Consider the following 22,354-nt stretch of genomic DNA (forward strand, 5'->3'; position numbering starts at 1 on the left):
TGTTCGTAAAATCAGCATTTTTATTCAATTATCATTCAAATAAAAAGAGAAAATGAATTTATTATAAAAAGATCTGCTAGCACGGATGTGAAAAGGAGAGTAAATAAATAGGCATGGGAAAAAGAATTAATTAATTTTTCATGAAAGTCTACTACATTTAAACAATTTTTTTTCTATGTAACTATAATGATCGTGAGTTTTTTTTTTATGGTTTTTTTTTATTACACCTCATTTACAATTCACCATTCATTCATCCATTTTTTAGTGCCTTGCATTTGGTAGTTAAAAAATGTCCAAATATATGACTCTTCAAAATTCAATTCTTAAAAAATAATCATTTATTAATGAAGATATTTATAAGCGAAAAATTTTTTTATATTATTTTATCAAATAAAATTATTTCTAAATCTTAAAATATGATGTTGTTATTAAAAAAAAATGCATATTTGTACACATAAATATTACATTGAAAACCTGCTTTTGTTTATAAAAATTTATTGTAGAAAATTCTAGTATTGTAAGAATATTTTCAAATATACAAAGTAATAAAATTAAATAATTACCTCACTATTTTAATTAAATAACAATTCAATATTATTATATGCAAAATTTCCTAATTTTTTAGTGTCCCATAAATTAATCATAAAATATAACTTATGATGGTATTATTTATGTAAAAGTTGGACTCAGTTATAAATAAAAAAAATAGATAAAATTAAAACACTATCTTGTTGATCGACACAAGAAACATTACATAACATTGAGTAACATAAATTGAAAAAAAAACTCTGATTTATGAAGTAGCTTAACATTTCTTTTTTCGACTCAAATAATTATATATAACTATCAAGAGTCAAAATTATAACGACAGAATAATTTACTTATGTTTTGATTAATCTTGAGATGGTTTTATTTTTACTGATGTGAATAAAAATAAAATTAAAAGTCTTTTCCACAAAAATGAAGATTTAGAGGAAAATAAACCAACTTGTGGGAAAACAGTTGACCTATATATATCCTCGAAGATAAATATATAGGTTGGCATGAGGCCAATGATCCATGCAAGCTCACGCCGTTGAACGTGTAGTCTACTGTTTGCTGAGCTACTAAGCTCATAATAGCAACCCCGTCCGTTTAATTACGTTCCAATGTAAAGAGTGTAATATTATTCGTTTTCCATTTGAAACTTGAAATTAAATCAATTAACTATAATTAAAAATTTCAACAATTTTCCATTTATGTCATTCACGTGAGAGTGTAATAAGTGGTGAAGAAATTGGAGCTAAAAATATTGTTCGGATATGTGAGTTGGTTTAATATACTTTTCTCATGTAAATATTACAGCAGTGGTGAAAGATTTCATCTTCAATATTTACTTGATTAATTTAAACATGAAAAATTAAGGAAAGAAAATGAAATGACTTTTTTTTTTTTTTTAAATAATGAAGGAATTGAAAATAATTTTGATAGCATCGTCAGTGCTGCATTTACACAAATAGATATTAATTACGTAATCAATTGAAATAATTCTCGTTGATTGTCTTTATTTCTTTATGAATGATCATTATTCGTGATATAATCGATATTTTCTCAAATATTTATTGATAGAAAGTGTGAGAAATGTCATTAAAATTCTTTTTTTGAATAAAGATTTATGAATAATAATGATTTGATGTGTCAGAGAAGTGTCATTCATTAAGAATAAATACGTTGGAAGAGTGTTGATATAATTGATGAAGAAACCTTTATCTAGAGAAGTGAATTCTATCACAGATGTATTCTCTTCGTGATTGATCTAAAGATAAATTTAAGCAAAGTTTAACATACAACAAAAAAAGTCAAATAAATTCACTTAATTAAATAAAATAAGCATTTTTAAATCAATGGCCCTCAGGTGGTTTGAAGAGATAATTGCTTCCGTTGTTGATAAATAATTTATCTTAAATATGCATCACACGTTCGGAAGTGTCAAAGGTGACACACTGTGTCCCCTTGGCTTTCATCCTCAAGTGCGATGGCCAACACGTTGTAAAAGATGCTTCAGGTAATGTTTATTTATAATATGATGAACCTCATTAAGTCATTCTTGACGTGTTGTTAAAACAATCTTGCAATTATTTGTATAATTTAATAGGGATTATAAGGATCATTCTGGCAAGCGAAGCTTGAATAAAGTTGATACTACATCTTCATCACCAAGTTTATCCAGATGGGAACCATCTCCAAATCGATCCAGTGAAAGTCCTGAATCAAAGCGAATCTGGGCTTCAACTTCTAATTTAGCTAAAGATGAAAACCAGCCGAAAATAAGCACCTCTTCGGCATCTGCTGAATGGAGTGCTTCTGCAATTGATATTCCAAGTTTAGTTGAATCATCCACGCCCACTTGGCAAGAAGATAGTACATCAAGATCCAGAAATTTTACTGGATCCAAGTCGGAAAGCTTTCATCATCGACGTCATTCTATTGATGAAACTTCTCTTCAATCATCTAGTATTAATGATCGACCAGCCAAATTACAAATTAAACAAGTAATTAATAAAACTTCCGGTAATTCGGAGAATGACGTTGAATTTATTATTCAGGTGTGCATTGATTTTTCTCATCCATCTTCTTATTTTGAAATCAATTTTTATATTTATTTTTTAATGATATAATTTAGCATCACAAAAGTGATACCGAAATTAAGAAAAAAAATTATTTCAATAAAAATTTACATTAAATATTTCATTTAATTTACTTTAATATATTTTTTTTTTTTAGTTTTATTGAAATAAGAGTTTTTTTCTCCGGGTAACATTAATGTTGATTAAATTTAAATTTACAAATATTAGACAAAAAAATTGACTGCATAAATAGAAGGGGTAAAGTTAAGATAAATCACATTCTTTGAAATATTGCTTTAATTGTTGAATTTAATTAAATTACAAATATCTTCTGGTGAATTAATCATCTTGTGTAACGTTTATTGCTTTGCTATATGTGCTTAATATGTATATAAGCCCACGATTGAAGTCATTTGTGGCTTTCTGTATCTAATCATTCTACAAAAAAGGTTAAAACAAAGCGCAATATTTTTTCGTAATAATTCTTTAAATTATTCATTGTACAATTTATACTCTATGTTGAAGCAGTATTTTTTTCTCTGTGTATTTAAACTAGTTATTACTGTTTTCTCTAGCATAATTATTCATCATGAATACTCGGATAATTTTACATAGGTGCGGAAAAAAAATAAAGCTGAAATTGAAGATGCAGTGGAAAATAAAGAGAAGAGTGAAACCGAGAATCTGAAGACTCAGCTGAGTGAATTAAAAGCACGATGTGAGAAGGCTGAGCGTGAAAAGAGTGAAATTCTACTACGGAGACTTGCGACCATGGATTCTAAGGCTTCCAAGAGTTCAGAAATATCGAGGTTACAGAAATCGTTAAAAGAATTAACATCTAAGAATGAAGGTTTGAATTTATAGTTAAACTTTATCTAGACAGAATTGTAAATGTGATGAAAGTAGAAGGTAAAATCATCAAATTTGCATTTTTCAAAAATTTTTATCAACTTTTAATTCAAAAAGAAAGAAATAAATAAAATCATATTGACTCCTTCAATATTTTATTTGACAATAAATAACAATCTCACAGGAAAAAAAACCTAATCACATACATGTTATCCTATTAAGAGTAATAACAAAATATGGATAAGTGCAAGTAAAACTCGTGTCCTGAGGGTTTACTCCGTTTACATGAATTTATGCATCGAGTTGGAAACTTGAATTGTTTACAGAGTTATGAACATGTAGACCTTAGAGTTTGATATTAATTTCAACGTAATACCTTTAGTTGGTTATAAGAAGAAGGGTTTTTTAAAGACAGATAACTAAATGATTCTATAAGAATTTTTTTTCAATCATAAATTATTGATAATTTTTAAGTTTTTATTCAATATTGAAATCTATATCTAAAAACTAGTTTGACACTAGTAATTATATAAGTTTCTCTGAAAGAAACTTGAATGAAGTTCACCTAAACATAAACAAAATATACTAGATCAATTAAATAACCTTATCATTATTTCATTACTTCAATAAATGTGCTAACTATGCCAATTTTTCCAACAAAATTTTATTGATTTTTATAAGTAGTACACTTAAGATAAATAGTGAATGGTGGCCGATATTTCTATAAACACTCTAGTACCTGAAAGCGAAGATAATTATTTCTCAGGAAATATGAGAATGAAATAAATAAAAAATACACTCAATATGACTATTTAATTTTCTATTAAATTCAATATGTTTAATTCTTAACGCTTTCCTTTTTGCTGAAGCTAATCTAATCTAGCAATAGTATATTGCTAATTTATTATCACTAACTTGATAGTTTTTTATAATGATGAGAAATACGAGTAGGATACGATCTTTGGTGATTTTACCTTACATTCAGGATTTAAATTCTACTTCTCTACCCATACCATGTCCGTAGATATTACTAAAGTAGGAATCATCCTTTGGAAAACTCAAAATCAGTATTCACCACAAGCTTCTTTACTATATAAGTCAAGCCCACAAATCTCTAACTTTTATAATCACATATTTAAATATCTTCCACGTTATTTTCCTTATACGACCATGTCCAGTTTTCCATTGCTCAGGTACCAATTAGGAAGACAAAAAATTATTTGACTTTCCATTAGAAACAACTCAGTCCAAGCTATCCTATTATGTCTGTAATATCTAAATAATTACTATTCACAATTATTAAAATTCGATCTAACCTACCTACATAATTACTGACCTTTTATACGATAATGTTACGTTGAGGTCCCTGTATTTCAACGATAATAATGATGAATATAAGAAAAAAAAGATATTTTAGAAAGTGCAGATATTTTAGTATCGATTTTTATAGGGGAAAAAACGATTATTGTGATGATGTAGGTGATGAAGAAGTTATTCATTTCACTTTTTTACAGCCTTGACTGAGGAAAAAACGACTCTCCTTGCAAAGTTGAAAAATCTGGAAAAAGAGAATGAATCAAAAGGTGGTGTAAAGAGCGAGAGAGAAAGAGCTACCGAAGAACTCAAGTCGAAGCTCAAGGCCGCGGAGACTCTCTGTGAAAGCCTTATGGATGAGAATGAGGACATGAAGAAAGAAATACGGGAATTGGAAGAAGAAATTTATGAGATGCAGGATAATTTCAGGTTGTCTTTATAAATATGTCCATTTTTTATCCATAATTTAATATTAAAATTTGATTTATATCTTTATTTTTTGCTATTAATTCATCATTCATCAATTGTTTTACTATTAAACAGAGAAGAACAGGCGGATGAGTATACAAATTTGAGGAAAAGCTTGGAGCAATCTAATAAAAATTGCCGAATTCTTTCATTCAAGCTAAGAAAGCTAGAACGAAAGACAGAACAGTTAGAAACGGAAAAAAATGATTTAGAAAATAAGTATGATGAGGTAAATGAGCGTGAAATTTTTTTTCTCAACCCAATTCGACTAATTGAATGACTTTATTTTTTGTTTGTTGTAGACTAGAAAGATAGACGAGATCATGAAAAAGATATCCAATGATTTTAAAAACAAAAAACTTAATAAGAATGAACACACAATAAAATCAGAACTCAAGAAGACGTTGGAAAATATAGGAAAAGAGCTTGGTAAGAGATAGCATTTAAGAATAGCAAAATCTATTTATAGTAATTTTAGTTGAATAGTTAATAAGATAATAAATTGAATGTTGCATAGTTTGTAGCGTGGATAATATTCTCGTAAAACTGAAAATTCATTTTATATTAGTCGTTAACTATTTTTAGGTGATTCATATGTTGGTTTTATGAATATCATGCAACTTGGATTGGATTCGCCGGGTTTAAAAGAACAAGATAGTACCTTGAAATATGATAAACTTATAAAAGACAATGAATTATTGCAACAAAAATTGGATAATGCCTTGAAAGAGTTAGCCAATGAGAAAGAATCTAATAAATCGAGTGGAACCAGTCTTAAAAATGATCCTCTTAACTGTAGGTATTTTATAAAAATTATTTATGTAATTTTTGATTGACATTGAAAGTATTTTTTTTTAGTGAAAAAGAAACTGAATGAAGCAACCGCAGCAAGAGAATCTGAAAGGAAGGCATGGGATTTGGAGAAAACAAAACTTCAAGAGGAGAAGGAGAAACTGAAATCAAAATTACTTTCGTTGTCAGCAGAAAAATTGAAAATTTATAACGAAGTATTACAATTGAAGAAAGATTTAGAAATAGCAACATCTTCAGAAAAAAATAATGCTAAAATGGAAGCAACTATTAATGATCTGAAAAAAGAATTGAGTTCGGAGAAAGAAAAGTGTAAAAAACTACAAGACGATTTAATAATATCAACAGAAAAAGAAAGTCGAGTGTCAAAAAATCTAGCCAAAGTAATTAATTACTTTCATTTCATTTATTATTCTGTCCTACATATTTTAATATATTATATTGGAAAAATACTTTACTTGAAAAGAAAAAAAAATATTTTCCAACAGATGTAATAAAAATTTTCTCTCTAATTATTTATCTTTTGAAATAATTTGAATTTAAATGACAAAAAATATCTTTGCCGTGCTAGAAAAATGTTATTTATGGAATGTATAATTAATTTTGTAATAATTTTTAGATGGAACAAACAAAAACCACGATGGAAAGCGAATTAAAACGTTTGAAATCTGAGTTTGAAAGTATTAAAAGTACAACATCGACTAAACTTGCGAAAGTGACAGGAGAATTGGTAGAGGTGAAGAAAGATAGGGATAAATTAAAATCTCAAGTTGAAGAGGATAAAATCGCTAAAGATAATGAAGTAGGAAGTTTAAAGAAAAAAATATCAGCTTTAGAAAAAGCTGGTGCTAATGCAAAGAAGATGAATGAATTGAAGCAAACATACACGGAAAAAATAGCAAGTTTGTATCATTTTACAACTTAAATGAAATTTTTTATTTTCTTTGATTAATTGATATTTATTTCAATGAACTGACAGTATTGGAAGAAGAGATGAAGAAGGGTCAAGAGCAGTTCGATGACTTACATACAAAGCACGCAGCCCTGCAAGATGTCAAGCGAGAGTTAGAAAGTCAAGTAGAGATGTTGAACAGGTGATTACAGATAACAGATTCTTTGACGTAATACTACTGTTGAATTAAAATGAAGTTGACGTTATTTTATACATGTATATTAGTTTTGATTTATTCATTATTATTGTCGATACTATTTGGTACGATTATAGTTTCAATGAATATAAAGTCAATGTTATTTATAGACAAACAATGGAACATAAAAATGCATTGGAAAGTGCAGAGACACGATTAAAAACACTTGAAGAGAACATGAAAGCCAAGGAGAATAGTTGGTCAAAAGAAAAAGTCCGGCTTGAGGTAAAATTTAAAATATTCAACTAACTATTTATTAATTGAGGCTTTCATTAATGTTAGAAATTAATGGGAATTTAGGAAATGTTAAGAGAACGTGAAAGGTCAATGGCGATGAATGTTCAATTTGAAGAATTCAGAGAAGAAGCCAGTAGACTGGGAAAAGAAAATGAATCTTTAAGGATACAGTTAGAAGATATGAAAAAGAATGTGAGTATAATAGAAAGTGATCATATGGGTGATTGATTGATTTTTTGATTGATTATTTATTTACAGTTATTGATAATGATCTTCATAATGGATCAATAAACTCCTTGATAATACGTAATCATTTATATCATTCATAAAAATATTTAAAAAATAATTAGTTTTATTACAACCAAAATATTAGTTTTTTTTGTTAGAAAGAAAGTATTGGATATTACTTTAAAAAAATGTAGATAGTCATTCTATTTAGGATTGTAATATTTTATTTTTCATATGGGAGTTAAAATTTTTATCATTATTTATTTTTTATTTGCAGAACGACGATTTATCAAGTAAATTAAACGATTACAACGCTGTAACAAAAATTCAAAGGAATTTATCTGCAGACTCTTCAGCTTTAGACACTGAATTAAGAAAAACAAAAAATGCACTTGTAGAGGCTGAAAAAACAAGAAAAACTGATCTTGCACAATGTAAAATGCGATATGAACAGAGAATTAAGGCAATAAATGATGAGATTCAATCAATACAAAACCAATTATCACGTTACAAGCGTGAAAGAGATACTTATAAACACATGCTGGAAGGTGCTCAAAGAACGATAGCTGAACTCAAGTCTACTCGGCAACGAAGACCATCTACAACATCCACTGGAAAATCAGATGAGGTCACTTTCCTCTGTATCATTCTTCCCTTGCATGTTTAAATAAATTATTGTACTTAGATTTTTCATAGTAGAAATATTATTTATGGTAATGTCGACAGGATGAAGAATCTACAGGCACAAATATTTCTACGCTCGAGCGACAAATCAGCATGATGGAAGATGAGTTATCAGAAAGTAAATTGGAGACTTCAAAGCTTAAGACAGAACTCGTTTCAGAACGATCTGGTTGGCAGATCAAACTGTCAGAAATGCAGTCAAGAATAAATGAGGTAAAATAATGACAGTAATGTAATCTCTTCATTTTAAAAATATTTTATCGTTATAATATTTGTATCAATTCTTGTAATATTATAATAATTTATTTTGATTTATGCTATCATAAGAAGGACAAGCAAGCATAAATTTTCATATTTTTTCATTTAAATTTTTAAATAATATTCAAAGTTATTATTACTTGATAAATATTTTAGTAACATTATTAATCACAGATTTATATCATGAAACGAAATGATCAATAAGTACTTATTGCGCTATTCAATAATTTATAAAATTTTTTACCTATTATAATAATATTAATTATAATGGTTACAATGGCCTTGTTGGTGTTTAATAAGATGGATTAACTTGAACCATAAAGTGATGAGGACATGTAAGGGATATTTTTGCAGCACTTACAATGACAAATTAAGAATGATTAATTGAATTACAGCTAGAAGAAGAGCGAATACTTGCTAGTGGGAGAACGAAAATTCCAGGACTTAAGGCACGTATTGAGCTTGCTTGGCAAAAGGAACGAGAAGAACAGCAAAGGCTGTTACAAGAAACTGCAACGCTTGCAAGAGATCTCAGGCAGACGTTGTACGAGGTAGGTCACGTGCCAACGATAATAGCAATACTTTTGCATTGAATCTTTTCTTCTCTGAATATTTCTGCATGTGGGCGTGCATTTATCAACTCTTCTCTCTTGTTAAAGGTCGAGAGGGAGCGTGACAAGGAGCGTCTAGAAAATAAACGCCGCCAGGAGCAAACGAAAAAGATATTTGATGAAGAAAAAGAGGAGAGTAAAAAGAAATTGATCGAGGTAAGTGGCCTTATCTATTGATTAAAGGCCATTCTTATAATTATCGTTTTTGTAATTTGGATTTGTAGCTTCAGTGTGACCTTCTGGAACTAAGAGACGCCCACGCCAAGTTAAGGACGAGCAATGAGAAAATGCGAAGGGAAAAAGAAAGACATGAAAGGGAAAGAGAAGAATTTAAAGATATTCTTGCTAATAAAAGAAGGATGGAACAAATTGAAGCGAAAAATATTAATGTTCTGCTTAAACAAGTTGATGATCTTATGAGATTGTTCCCTGAGTTATCTGGTAAGACGGAGAATAATGGAAAAATGGACAATTATACACCAACACCTCCAAGAAGAACTAAAGGACCAAAGTCAAGAGAATCTTCGCCGATGCTTGAAACTAAAGATGAAATTAAAGGTTGTCTACAAATCATAATTATCCTTTCTTCATTTCAAGTTTTTATTTTTTGTTTTTTTAGTAACTTGCATAAAAATGAAATTTAATTTATTGAGGAAAAAATTTTAATGAATAACATTGACAGGTTCCATGACTAATCTTGGAGTAAGAAGTGAAAAACTAGAATACACCATTAAAAAATTAATGGAAGTAACAAAAGAGATTCAAGAAACTAAAAAATTATCAGTTGGAAATGAATTTTCATCAAAGAAAAAGCTTACAAAACGGTAATGAAGATTCTTTGCTTTTTATTCGGTTTCTTTCTTAATTGAAATCAATATTTTTTTTTTCTCATAGTTCTAGTTCTATTGATGATGACAGTGGTAGAGGTTCGTCATCAAGCCGTTCGTCTAGACCAAGTCTCAAACGTAAAAGTCTATCATTAGAACAGACTTCCGTGAAGAATGATCAGTTGATTTGGGGAACAGATAGCAATGTATCGAGTATGCAGTCATTGGACTCAGAGGTCGATACTCGTCATTTTAGTATGCAGAGGGATTCTAGCGTAGACAGGTAATGCATTCCATACATTCACCTTTACTTTTTCTCTCAATAAAACCAATATTTTATTGTACAGTCGACTATCTGGAGGTTCCACTAAGAGCGAAATCTTGCACAAGGACAAAAAATATAACAAAAATCTCATTCGAAAAATAACAACTAAACTTACAAAGTCTGCTAGTGTCGATGATCCCAGCTCTTCTTACGACTTTGGTCTTCAGGTAAAATATAAAAGAGATTTTATATCTATAAATGTTCTTCAGTTTTATCTTTGTATCATTTTTTCTGAATATTGTGATCACATAGCATATAAATATTTTAAATTATATCATTATGATACAATAAATTTTATCGTGGATATAAAATTCAAAATAATAGTAGAGTTATAAAATTCAAAGTTCTATTAGAATAGAATTGATTATTTTTTCAGACTTCCGGCTCTGAGGCAAGCATAATAGATGATTCGAAAAGTGAAAAGAAAAACTTGAAGAAAAAATTGAGCGATATGTTTAAACGATCAAGCTCTAAAAGCAATGGGTAAACTTTAATGATGTAGTTTTCTTAAAAGTGTTCAATTTAGAGAATGTATTTACAATTTTTTTTATTATCTGTAGTTTGAATAAAAAATCATTGGACGAGTCGAGTAGACCTGCCTCAAGGACATCCAACACATCAAGAAGATGAGGTGTCGTTTATAAGATGACAAAAAAGTCTAACCCGGATTTTCTCGACATCCAACACGGCATTTACCTCGTAACTTAATCGTGATTAACGATGAGTGTGTTCTAAACGATGCGTAATAGTTTATGACAAGTTAATTTTAAGTTAGTTAAAAATTCATGCATCAAAAAAATATTGTCAAGCAAGCAGTCGAGATAAAAATTCTGAAATTCGAATGTTGTCTGGTGCAATTCAGCAGCTGGTTTACGTCCGAGTAAGGAAAAAAAATGAATAAATTAATTATTAAACAGGTATTAATATTTGAATTCACAAATATTTTTTTAAAAAATATTAGAATAATCACCAAACAAAAAGGTCACTAGTTGAACAGCATTTTCTATGTTTATTAATGGAAACTCGTTTACTTTTTCCTACATCATAAGACATAAAATTTATTACAGTGAATAATTAAAAAAAAAAAAAACAACAACAAAAAAATATATCGGTGGGAAAGTAAGAATATTCTCGTATTCAAAAAAAAAAACACCACACATTTTTCTTATACTTTAACTTATTAAATACTACTTCTGCTGAACCTTTGAGGTCTCAGATTACTCGAACTCCTAAGATCCCAAGGCTCTAGAACTTCGAGAAAACTTGTTTGTGGCATTGTAATATTTGATTCCATACTTGTCCTGGTATCAAAATTACCAGAGAATTTTTTTCTAAATATATGAACCACACATTCTATCAATAATGCTAAACTAGCAATTAATATACCTGCACCTAAAACTAAAAACATTCCTTGGGTGTCATCTAATTCAAGTTTTCTATCGTGAATAGTAATTTTTCGATGCTTATATTCTTCAGATATCTAAAATTCACAAAGTTCTTCACCATTATATCCACTCCAAATTTAATTTGATCATTAATTATTAAGCCAAAAATTAAAAATAGAATGTTATTCAAAAAATGATTACCGGAAGATGAAGACCTTCTTCAGTTCTTTGAATATCCCATTCAACATCTCTCATTATTTTTTGAATTAATCCTGCTTCTCTGGCTCTAATAATAACAGTGTCAACAGGATTTGTATAAACAGAGTCTTTCGTTAGAACAAAGGTGACTCCAAAATTCATTAAGCACTCTTCCGTAATGTGCATAGAAGATCTCATGGTAGACCAACTAAAAAAACCAACAAACACGAAAATAAATACAAATATTTATTCAAAGAATGTTATTTGTTAACTGACTGATAATTTACTTCGGTGTAAATTCCTTCTGGACAATATAATCAAGAACAATCTTAGAGCCAAGAAAAGCATACGACCAAAAGAAGGAATGGCTAGCATTCCTCACACCTTCTTGTACTGTAGGAACATATTTGAGAGATTTCAACAATTCCGCGGCTGTTGAGTCGTCTATTTTCGTCCAATTAAACCATTCTTCCCACCCATCATGATCTATAGATTAATTAGAGACATAAATAATGGGTAATTTGAAAAATTCACATCAATGCAATAAAATAATTTTATTGAATTTAAACAACATATTTACCCAGAGTTCCTACTTCGAAACCTTCGTCTAAGAGTTGCTCAATTGTATCAAGAGCGTTTGGAAACTGGGGCACTGTAATGAAGGCCATTATAGACCCTGTATAACACGACGTAATAATGATTGTAAAGATCCAATAGATACCTAAAATAATATATTACAAAAGTAAAAAACTTCACTTTCATTACATCATCACTAAACAATGATTGAGATTAATTATTATTTCAACGTGATATAAAAATTGGAAAAAAAAAACAAATCGAAGAAATATATAAAATAAAAAGCTTATGAAAAATTACCAATCAAAAGCGAGGTTGAATTTTTGGCGTAACCAGTCTCTGTCAAGGGGTTTTTAACAATGAAACTGTTGGTAAACGTACTAAAAACAAACCAAAACATATCGAGAAACCTGCTGGGATGAATTAATAATGATAAAAGAGTGTAGTTAGTATTCATCGTCAAAGGAATGATGACCAAAAAATACACCAAGCAGACCATAATCCAAACAGCAGGCTGAAAAGGTCCCATGACTGCGCGATATTTAGGTAATGCTAAAGATGATGAAGAAATAAATGTAGCACAGTCTTCTATATGTGAAATAGATGAATCGAATTGAGAAGTTATATTGTTTGTTTTGTATATTCCACCAGCTGCTGCAGCAGTCTTTCCAGTTATTACATCGGTTATTGCAGCATAAATTGGACTAAAAAATTGATAAAATTTACTTTTACATTACAATTAAAATATTCATTTTATAAAAATACCCATTATTTTTAGAAAAATTAATTTTCATAAAATGAAATTACAAGTTATAAAATACATGCATAATTATACCTGTTGGATGTTACAGGATCACAAAAGTCTGCAGTGATATTTAAAGTTTCAGTTACAAGCTTCAGAACACGCACATCAATTCCATCCCAATCAATACGACTTTGTGATATAACATTTCTATAATATTTTTATTAATCATGATGAATTTAATTGATATTAAATACCACTATTTCTACGATTACTCAATAGGTAATAATTTACGTTCTGATAGCAAAAGGTGATCTATGAGCCATTGCTATTTGTAATCGGTGTCTTTTAAATCCTTCAGTAAATTTTTTAGGAAAAAAATTAACTTGGTTTGTTGTTTTATTGTTCATCCAAGATGTCAAAAGGACTGATAAACTGCCACCACTTCCATCAGCAAACAACTTGTGGGTGTATAGTAAATAAGAACCTTCCTGTTGAATAAAAATAATAATAAAAACTTATTTAATTGCTAAATAGGAAAGAAACATTAATGTATTAAATTATATATAAAAGACTAGTCTAAATTAAGAATCCGATATAGAATAGAAGAAACAATGAAAGAAAACGTCATCTTATACGAGGAAACTTTCATGTGATCACCTAATAAGGAATTTCACTCCATGGATGTATCGATGGCCTCACTATCCAACTATTCTATGTTAAGCAACTACTTTATAATATAGCACGTGTATCAAAGCAATATACAGATTAATATGATTAAAGTTTTAGATGAATTTGAATAATAATATAATAGTGAAAGATATTAATTTAAAAATTAGCTATTTTTTTACTTTCCTCTGTTTTTTTACTCATGCTATGAGTTATTATTAATATATTTAGGTATGATCTTGATGCTGGACTTTTCAAATATTCTTTTACAGTCCATGGTGTTGATTCTGATATAATTAACACTTTATTCACCATTTCTTTTTCAATAACATCATTCAGAGTGTAAATATCATCCAAAAAAATCATATAATGATAACACTTATTCCGTATAGTCGATGGAGTTATTGTTTTATTAATATCTAAATATTGTTGAATAAATGAAGTATTAGCTGATTTTTGGAAAATTCTCCTTAATAAACCTGAATATTGAAAAGATCTTTGTTGACTGTATATTACTAAAATAACACATTCTATGAAATAATTTTCAATAGTATACTCCAAAAGACGAGCAAGACTTTCAGTATGCAATGATGAGTTGGATATTTTTTTATCCAATATCTCAAATGTATCATTTATTTTTACTAATAATATTATTTGACATAAAATGATTAAAATTGAGATACTTATATTAATTTTTATCATAATCTAGAGATTCAAAGAACAATTTTAAAATGATTTTGTCGTTAAAGTTAGTTTAGAAACTGGAATATAATAGTATACTAGGTAAACAGAGAAAACAAAATCGATTGTTATTCTTTTTTGTTATCATTAATGATTGCAGTATCATTTCATATTTATTGGTTATTACTAGTAAATAACATGAATAATTGATCCTTTTCCTTCTCACACATTTCAATCAATTCAATCAATGCAATGAAAGTAAATATTTAGAAATTGCATTGTACTATTGCTAATAAATTAATAATCAGAAATTTGAAAAAAAAAACTTTTTGGAATTATTTCAATAATTTATTTCACGTAAAAAATTCCTACGAATCTTAAGGATTAACATAAAAACTGAGTTCTCAAATTTTTGTTAATATTTTTTTTTTAAGTTTTTAAAGAAGATGCAACTGTATAGCGCTGTAGACTTATTCTAGAAAAAAAATTTTATGATTAATTATGACTTAATTTTTTATATATAAAAATTAAAATTTTCAATTAAATCATTAATTAATTTACTATTTGATTCGCTAAATTGTTTGTTCAACAAATTGAGAAAAATATTTATTATACAATGGTAAAAATTAAAAAAAAAATGATTCCAAAAATTTTTATTTTTAAAGATAGATGGCAGGCAACTTCAATTCTAAAGTTAAAGCGTATCTGATGCACTCATCAGTTGCAGTGTGTATTGAAATGAGGGAAATTCTATACGTTATCAAGTTTTCATAAATAATAATAAATAGTTTTTTTTCATTTATCAATCAAGATACAAAAAAAGAAAAAAAATTTTAATTCAATGAGTGAATTATAACAAATCGATTATAAAGTGTATTCGTGAAAAGTAAACATCTTCATTATACTAGTAACAACCTTTAACCTCATTTTCTTATATTGTTGTCAAAATGCCTGAGAAATATAGTCCATCTCCTTCACATAACCTAGAAGAAGATCTAGATCTAGATCAAGAAGAAATGAATTATATTGGTGACATGGTCGAAGTAATTGATGATCAAGACGATGATGAACAAGATGAAATGATGGAAGAAGATGAGGAGGCTGCTGAAAATGATGATATAGTTACTGAGTTTAATCGTCATGAAGGTAACCACAATATTATGTGTAAAAATAAAAAAAAAAGTTATTCACTGTTTTAATCTTTATTTAAATTTAAAAATAAGTAAAAAACACTAAATACTTCTGAAATTTCATTTGATTGTTGTCTTTATATTTAAAATAAAATATTTTATAGGTTCAGTATTCTGTGGATCACTAACAAACGATGGAAAACTAGCAGCAACTGGTGGAGAAGATGACATGGCATATGTTTGGGATACTTCTTCAGGAGAAATTATACATGAATGCAAGGGTCATAAAGATAGCCTTATCTTTACTGAATTCAATCATGATAATACTTACTTAGCGACCGGTGACATGAGTGGAATAATTAATGTATGGAGGATGAGTGATAAAGCTCGTATTTGGGATTATAATATGGGTGATGCTACAGTAAGTGAAATATTATTTATACTTTTAACAGAGTTATAATAATATTTCTTAACTTACAGTGGATGAAATGGCACAGTCAAGCCAACGTATTATTTGCTGGAAGTGTTGATGGTGAAATTTATATGTGGAAAATTCCAAGTGAGGAATGTAAAGTTTTTCAAGGATATGGACAACGAACTGAAACAGCAACGCTAACTCCTGATGGTAATAATTTACTTAATAGACAATGGTAATTTTTCATTCAAATCAATTAAACTAACTAATTTAACTTTTAAGGCAAAAGACTAATAGCTGGTTATGAAGATGGAGCAATTCGAGTTTTAGATTTAAAAGAAGGAACTGTTCAAGTAACCATTCCAGCTGGTTTAGCCCATACTGCAGCTATAACGGACCTAGATTGTCAAATAGACGGAAAATTAATTATATCTGCAGCTGTTGATGGAAAAACTGTTCTTAGTACTACTCAAAACGGCAAAATTGTTTCCATTCTTCAGGATCTTCAAGGAAATAAAACTGTCAATATGGAGGCTGGACCTGCAGATGACGAATCCGAATCTAAAGATGATTGGGTTGAAGCTGTTGCTTTTTGTAAAGATCCTGAACTACCATTAGTTGCTACAGGTACACTGAATGGAGAAATATTTATTTGGGATTCTTGTAAACAAGCCATCAGACATAAAATTACTCAAGAAAATGGCGTAAGTAAACTCGTATGGCTGGGAACTACTCCATTTTTATTTTCTGCTGGTTTGGATGGAGTTATGAGATATTACGATGGACGAACAGGCCGTTGTATAAAATCTTTATGGTTTCACACTGAGGGTATATTAGATTTATGCATTTCTAGGTGAGTCTGTATATTTGTATTATATTAATTATCTGCAAATGTTGCTATTAATTATTAAGAGCCTTAAAAACTGTATTAATTAATTTTTAGAGATGGAAAGAAAATTTTAACTACATCAGACGATTCTTCAGCTCGAATTTCTGACGTTCCTGAATGTTAATTGATATTGGTAATTAGAAAGGTAATTATTAAATCACTAAAACATTACTCTTGAAGAAAAAAGATATCTTTATTGTAGCAAAAATGGTCTATATACACATTAATTTTATTTGTTTTTTTTTTATTTAAGAAAATAATATTTCTTATGATATTTTTTCACGATACCATTGAGTATCAAGATTGTAACGAGTACCTTTCCAAGTAAAATGTGTGGGATCAGAATCTTCTCCGTTTTTGAATTCAAATGCAGAACTAAATTCTATTGCAAGTTTTGATCTTATCAAACCAACACCTCCAATTTTGATTGGAGCTGGATGATAAATTCTGCCTGTTTGAATATTCATACAAATTTTATCAGGCTCAAATGGTACCTAAAAAGATTATTTTATTACTTAAAAGAGCATTGGCTGTAATTAGTTTCTATCATTAAAATTTATTGCTAATATTATATTTACGAACTACGAGAGATTCTCCTGCATAACCATAACTTAATAATTCTTGTTGATTATCTTTATTATCTATCACATGTGTAAACACAATAGGCAAATCATCACAACGTATATAATTACGTTCTTTTCCACATAATGACAGATATGGAAAATCATCCATGTATCGGCCGGTGTCATTCTTTTTCATTCGTTTGAAAAAAAATGTTAAAAATTTTTTTTCTGTAATGAAGAATGTTTTACTAAATCGTCTATTACATAAATTTTATTTTTGATTGAAAACATAAAAAAAAACTTTAAAATAAAAAAATTTACTTGGAGGATATTAATTAATAGATATATCATTTATGAACAATTATTCTATTAATAAGAAACTTTTTTCTACCAAGAAAGAAAATGTCAAATGAATTTACTACATAATAAGAATTAACGAATTTACGCATTTTATTTTTTTAATTGATTAGAAAATGCACTTAGAGATAATTCTTATTAAAATAAGCAAATAAGTTGAAGAATACGACTTGATTGGTTAATACTTTATTGTTCTGAATCTTTTAATGTACAAAACAATTAATTTTTACTTCGATTCATAAATTATATCACGAAAATTTAACTTAAAAATAAATTTAATTAACATGAAGAAAATTTAAACTTAATAATATTAAAAAAATATTTGCTAGATAAATAAATTAACGATTGATTGTTAAGTCTAATAAAATAAATAATAGAAAAAAACATAACTGTTGTTATTTAACCAACCTTTAAAACATGACGTGAAATTTTTCATGCGAGCATCATCTAGAAATAGCTAAAACATTTAATAGTTTGCAATTTAATTATTAATAAGTAAGGTGACATAGAATTACTCAATTAACAACTAAATATTACCATTCCTTGATGATCAATGTAATAAAAATATTCTCTCACATTAGATTCTGGCGATTGTCCTTGAATGTAATGAACTAAACATCTTTGGTAAGAACTTTTAAGAGGACGAAAATAATGACGCAACAACAAAATCATAGTAATACTAAAAAAATTAAAATTACCGTTATAATAGAATGAAAATGTATATTTTTCCACTAATTGTTTAAATATATATATATATATATATATATATATATGATTGTTAAAAACATTATTTGATAAACTAACGTTAAAAAGTTAAACAACAATCTAGTCATACTGCCTTCATGTATTTTAATTCGCGAGATTTTGTTTATATTTTTAAGCAAACTTCTTTATATACATAAAAATAAAAAAAACCTACTATATTTTCATTTATATGCAATATCTGCATTAAAAATCAGATCTGTTAACTATTTTTTCTAAACACCATTGCATAAAATAATAAACAATGCATTAATGAACCTACCGATTTAGAATCAGACACGTTTAAGAGCTTCGAATTGTTTACAACGGCATTAAATCAAACAATACTGTTTACTGATTTCATCCTGTCTACTCCTGATCGCATACTGCAAATACGAGATGAACAATCAGTCTGATTTTTATCTTTTGTAGACGCCTAGTGGGAAGTTGTAGACAATGTAGAGGTTATAAACATTACAAAAAAAATGTAGTGATGATTTACATAAAAGTTTTAGTAATACTCTTTAATGTTTTTATTGTTGTATATACTCAAAGTAATGAAGCATTTTGTGAAATTTCTCAAAGTGCATCCGAAGTAAATAAAAATTGTGGAAAAAATAAATATTATGATAGAAAAAGGTTATATTTTGTACTATTTATTTATATTCTTTATTTCATTAGAATTATTTTAATTATTTATTTACTTTGTAGATACATTCTTTATGATGTTAACTTTCCAGAAGGATTTAATTTACGTAGAGATGTATATGTTAGAGTAGCTGTTTTCATAAAAAATTTGATAGACAATGATGTTGAATATGATTGGAATTTAGTTCTACCACCCTGGAGTAAATATATCATTTTAAAAATAATAAGAAGCTGTCATTTAAAATTAATTATAGTGCAATAATATTTTGACTTTTCATTGTAGATAAATTATATCATTGGAAGAGTAAAAATGTTGGAGAAAAAACTCAGCTTCCATGGAGTTTATTTTTTGATATTAATAGTCTTAAAAAGTTCATACCAGTTATGGAAATGTATGAATTTATGACTGGTAAAACATAAACTCCATAATTATCATTAGCATGATTTTTGAGAATATTAATATTTTTATTTTTCATAGAGTATAAATCAAATAATAATATTATTATGCTGGATAAGGTTTATATTCTTCAAAATGATTTGAAAATGTTTGAAACTGGTGATTTTCAAGAAAGAAATGAAATTACTGAGTGCAATGTAGACAAAATTAATTATAAAAAGAAAAATGGTAATTTCATTGGATATTTTTGGGGATACAAAAATATTACAGCAAAAGATTTAAATTGCATTACATTTCATGGATCAACGTCAGATTTAAAACAAAATTTAAATCCATTTTTGTACAGGTAAACCTTCAAAATCTTAATAGAAATAACACAACAAAAGAATAAAATATTATACTTATTCGCAATATTCTTAAAACGTAGTTCTTTTATGTTTGATCATATGGAAATACCATTACATGATTATTATGGCTCAGCAAATTTTTGGAAAGCAAGAAGAAGCATGCGTTACAATCCAGAATTGTATGATATAGCTCATGATTATCGGAATAAATTTCTGAATTCTTCTGACGCATATGATAATACAATAAGGCCTTTAGATTGGCGAAATGAAAAAGTAAGACCGTAAATGAATTTTAAAAAATTGATCGAATAAAACTGTATAAGAATTTATTTCATTATTTAGAGATCTAGAGATGCAATAGGAGGCCCTTATTTAGCAGTTCATTTAAGAAGACAAGATTTTTTGACTGGTCGAGCTAACTCAGTACCAACCTTAAAAAATGCAGCATCACAACTGACAAAAAAAATGAAAAAATTAAAACTTACAAAATTATTTGTAGCTACGGATGCTCCAAATTCAGGTAACAAACACAAGTCTAATCATGAAATATCTTCATTAGTATTTTTATCATACTCTTAAAGTCTGTATATGTAAAAAAAATATCCCAAATTCTTTCCCTTTATTTTTAGAATTTGAAGAGCTCAAAGAACAATTATCGAATTATGAAGTATTTAAATATAATCCTTCAGATTCAATACGGCAAAAATTCAAAGATGGGGGTGTAGCAATAATTGATCAAATTATTTGCTCATACGCTAGGTAAATTTAAATTATTGTAACTTTGTTAAAGTATTGATTAAAAATACTATTAATCGAATTCTTAATTTTGTAGATATTTTATTGGAACTTATGAATCAACTTTTTCGTTCAGAATACAAGAAGATCGAGAAATTATTGGTTTTCCTACAAAAAGTACGTTTAACATGTTGTGTGGTAATCAAAAATGTGAACATAGTAGTCAATGGGAAATAGTTTGGTAAAAAAAAAGAAAAAACAATTTTATTACAAGTTTCTTAAAAATTTTATTCCATAATCGGTAGTACGTAAAGAAATGTAACGACGTGTGTACCATGCGCATATTTTGATGAAACGTTAGAATGATATATGCTCGTTAATTTTATTAATTTTTTTTACAAAGAATAAACATTAAATTGTGAAATTGAACGATTCAAAATACTTTTAAATTTAACTATAATCTACATGTTATTTAAAATGAAACATATCAGCTTTTCCTGTATTTTAGTAAACGATCAAGATAGAATTATTATATACATAATTAATAACCATAAAATATTGAAAATCTAAGATTTTTTAAAATACAAACAATAAATAATTACAGCACAGCTGGTTTTCCAATCAAATCTTGTTCACGGCGAATCTCCTCTTCTCTCTTCTGTTCTCTAACTAAAGCCTCTCGTTGTTTTATTTGTTGTAGTCGAAGTGCTCTTTTCTTAAATGAATATTTTATTTTAAAAACAAATTTTGAACTCTATGTACTAATCATCACAATGTACCTTCAATTTAAGAGTCCTTTCATGAATCGTTGACATTTCTCTCTTTATTCGACGTAATTTATCATTGTATAATTTGATTGTTGAGTACTGAAAATTGATTCACATATGAATAATAGATTACAGCAAAAGTTTGGAATTTATTTAACATTGTTGTTTACCATAGAATTACACAGTTCATCTTCGGAGGTTTCCGTAAGGTGTTTATTTTCAATCTCCATCTTGTCAAAAAGACTTTCTTGTTTTTTACTGAAAGTTAAAATCAAAATAATCATTTATTTGTTATAAATATAATCCAAATATTTCTACTCAATATTGTTACAGTAATTCTTGCAGTTCATCTTTTATTTGTGTCAGTGAAGGTTGATAAATGTCTAGCAAACCCTTCGTTAATTTGTTCGCTGCTTCAGGCATATTTACGATTACTTGTCTAAAATAAATATATTTCCTTTTAAACTTTTCATAAAATACTATTGATATTAGTAAACAAAATTTAATCATCAATTACACTTCATTTGTCATTAAACTTGGTTGTACTTCAGCTGCAACAGCTTCCTCGATTTCAGTCATCATTCTTATTACAAGGATATGATTGAATAAATTTTTGAATGAACTAAAAATATAACTATTTGGATCGTCTTAGAAATGATTTTAGAAATTTACTAATCTTTGATGACTGAAAATAACAGCCATCTTGAAAAGATAATGAACAAAAACTAAGGGTGTAGCGCCAGTTGCAA

The 22,354-nt window shown here is 27.9% G+C and overlaps 6 protein-coding genes across 10 annotated transcripts; 3 read left to right on the top strand and 3 right to left on the bottom strand.

Annotated features, from left to right (window-relative positions):
* Window positions 1–1,105: 1,105 nt before the first annotated feature.
* LOC118073646 (protein MLP1 homolog) lies at window positions 1,106–11,285 on the top strand. Of its 3 annotated transcripts, XM_035094291.1 has the most exons (23): window positions 1,106–1,303; window positions 1,895–2,044; window positions 2,135–2,585; window positions 3,222–3,456; window positions 4,970–5,198; window positions 5,313–5,466; window positions 5,540–5,666; window positions 5,823–6,032; window positions 6,096–6,430; window positions 6,667–6,949; window positions 7,027–7,141; window positions 7,306–7,420; window positions 7,496–7,624; window positions 7,938–8,288; window positions 8,387–8,557; window positions 8,998–9,153; window positions 9,262–9,369; window positions 9,438–9,771; window positions 9,896–10,037; window positions 10,108–10,323; window positions 10,388–10,532; window positions 10,742–10,848; window positions 10,926–11,285. In XM_035094291.1, the coding sequence occupies exons 2-23, from the start codon at window positions 1,947–1,949 to the stop codon at window positions 10,993–10,995; spliced, it is 4,281 nt and encodes a 1,426-aa protein (XP_034950182.1). In that variant the 5' UTR covers window positions 1,106–1,303; window positions 1,895–1,946; the 3' UTR covers window positions 10,996–11,285. The 3 variants fall into 3 exon arrangements, with proteins under 3 accessions (XP_034950182.1, XP_034950181.1, XP_034950185.1); XM_035094290.1 differs by having other exon boundaries at window positions 1,106–2,044; XM_035094294.1 differs by having other exon boundaries at window positions 1,106–2,044; window positions 2,135–2,531.
* A 199-nt stretch (window positions 11,286–11,484) lies between these two features.
* On the bottom strand, window positions 11,485–15,543 carry LOC118073736 (Ionotropic receptor 21a). Its single transcript, XM_035094440.1, has 9 exons — window positions 15,522–15,543; window positions 14,118–14,414; window positions 13,561–13,753; window positions 13,360–13,476; window positions 12,825–13,228; window positions 12,529–12,669; window positions 12,236–12,434; window positions 11,952–12,156; window positions 11,485–11,845 (listed from the first exon to the last, which is right to left on the bottom strand). Exons 1-9 carry the CDS (start codon window positions 15,541–15,543, stop codon window positions 11,546–11,548), a joined length of 1,878 nt encoding a protein of 625 aa, XP_034950331.1. The 3' UTR covers window positions 11,485–11,545.
* On the top strand, window positions 15,330–17,901 carry LOC118073727 (angio-associated migratory cell protein). Of its 2 annotated transcripts, XM_035094424.1 has the most exons (6): window positions 15,330–15,762; window positions 15,911–16,167; window positions 16,227–16,371; window positions 16,444–17,014; window positions 17,105–17,195; window positions 17,304–17,901. In XM_035094424.1, the coding sequence occupies exons 1-5, from the start codon at window positions 15,564–15,566 to the stop codon at window positions 17,172–17,174; spliced, it is 1,242 nt and encodes a 413-aa protein (XP_034950315.1). In that variant the 5' UTR covers window positions 15,330–15,563; the 3' UTR covers window positions 17,175–17,195; window positions 17,304–17,901. The 2 variants fall into 2 exon arrangements, with proteins under 2 accessions (XP_034950315.1, XP_034950314.1); XM_035094423.1 differs by having other exon boundaries at window positions 17,105–17,901.
* LOC118073732 (UPF0598 protein CG30010) lies at window positions 17,223–19,133 on the bottom strand. The gene is made up of 5 exons (XM_035094433.1): window positions 18,995–19,133; window positions 18,508–18,649; window positions 18,379–18,427; window positions 17,633–17,841; window positions 17,223–17,544 (listed from the first exon to the last, which is right to left on the bottom strand). The coding sequence occupies exons 2-5, from the start codon at window positions 18,640–18,642 to the stop codon at window positions 17,317–17,319; spliced, it is 621 nt and encodes a 206-aa protein (XP_034950324.1). The 5' UTR covers window positions 18,643–18,649; window positions 18,995–19,133; the 3' UTR covers window positions 17,223–17,316.
* Window positions 19,134–19,176: 43 nt separating this feature from the next.
* On the top strand, window positions 19,177–21,206 carry O-fut2 (O-fucosyltransferase 2). Its single transcript, XM_035094421.1, has 8 exons — window positions 19,177–19,350; window positions 19,423–19,559; window positions 19,643–19,768; window positions 19,838–20,102; window positions 20,184–20,376; window positions 20,446–20,623; window positions 20,733–20,862; window positions 20,936–21,206. The coding sequence occupies exons 1-8, from the start codon at window positions 19,205–19,207 to the stop codon at window positions 21,081–21,083; spliced, it is 1,323 nt and encodes a 440-aa protein (XP_034950312.1). The 5' UTR covers window positions 19,177–19,204; the 3' UTR covers window positions 21,084–21,206.
* Pldn (Pallidin) lies at window positions 21,101–22,335 on the bottom strand. Of its 2 annotated transcripts, none has more exons than XM_035094436.1 (5): window positions 22,123–22,335; window positions 21,937–22,044; window positions 21,776–21,863; window positions 21,618–21,704; window positions 21,101–21,548 (listed from the first exon to the last, which is right to left on the bottom strand). In XM_035094436.1, the coding sequence occupies exons 1-5, from the start codon at window positions 22,185–22,187 to the stop codon at window positions 21,504–21,506; spliced, it is 393 nt and encodes a 130-aa protein (XP_034950327.1). In that variant the 5' UTR covers window positions 22,188–22,335; the 3' UTR covers window positions 21,101–21,503. The 2 variants fall into 2 exon arrangements, with proteins under 2 accessions (XP_034950327.1, XP_034950325.1); XM_035094434.1 differs by having other exon boundaries at window positions 21,101–21,553; window positions 22,123–22,334.
* Window positions 22,336–22,354: the final 19 nt, after the last annotated feature.

This window comes from Chelonus insularis, unplaced genomic scaffold (assembly GCF_013357705.1).
Source record: "Chelonus insularis isolate UGA/USDA-ARS -01 unplaced genomic scaffold, ASM1335770v1 scaffold_362_pilon, whole genome shotgun sequence".
Taxonomy (NCBI): Eukaryota; Metazoa; Arthropoda; class Insecta; order Hymenoptera; family Braconidae; genus Chelonus; species Chelonus insularis.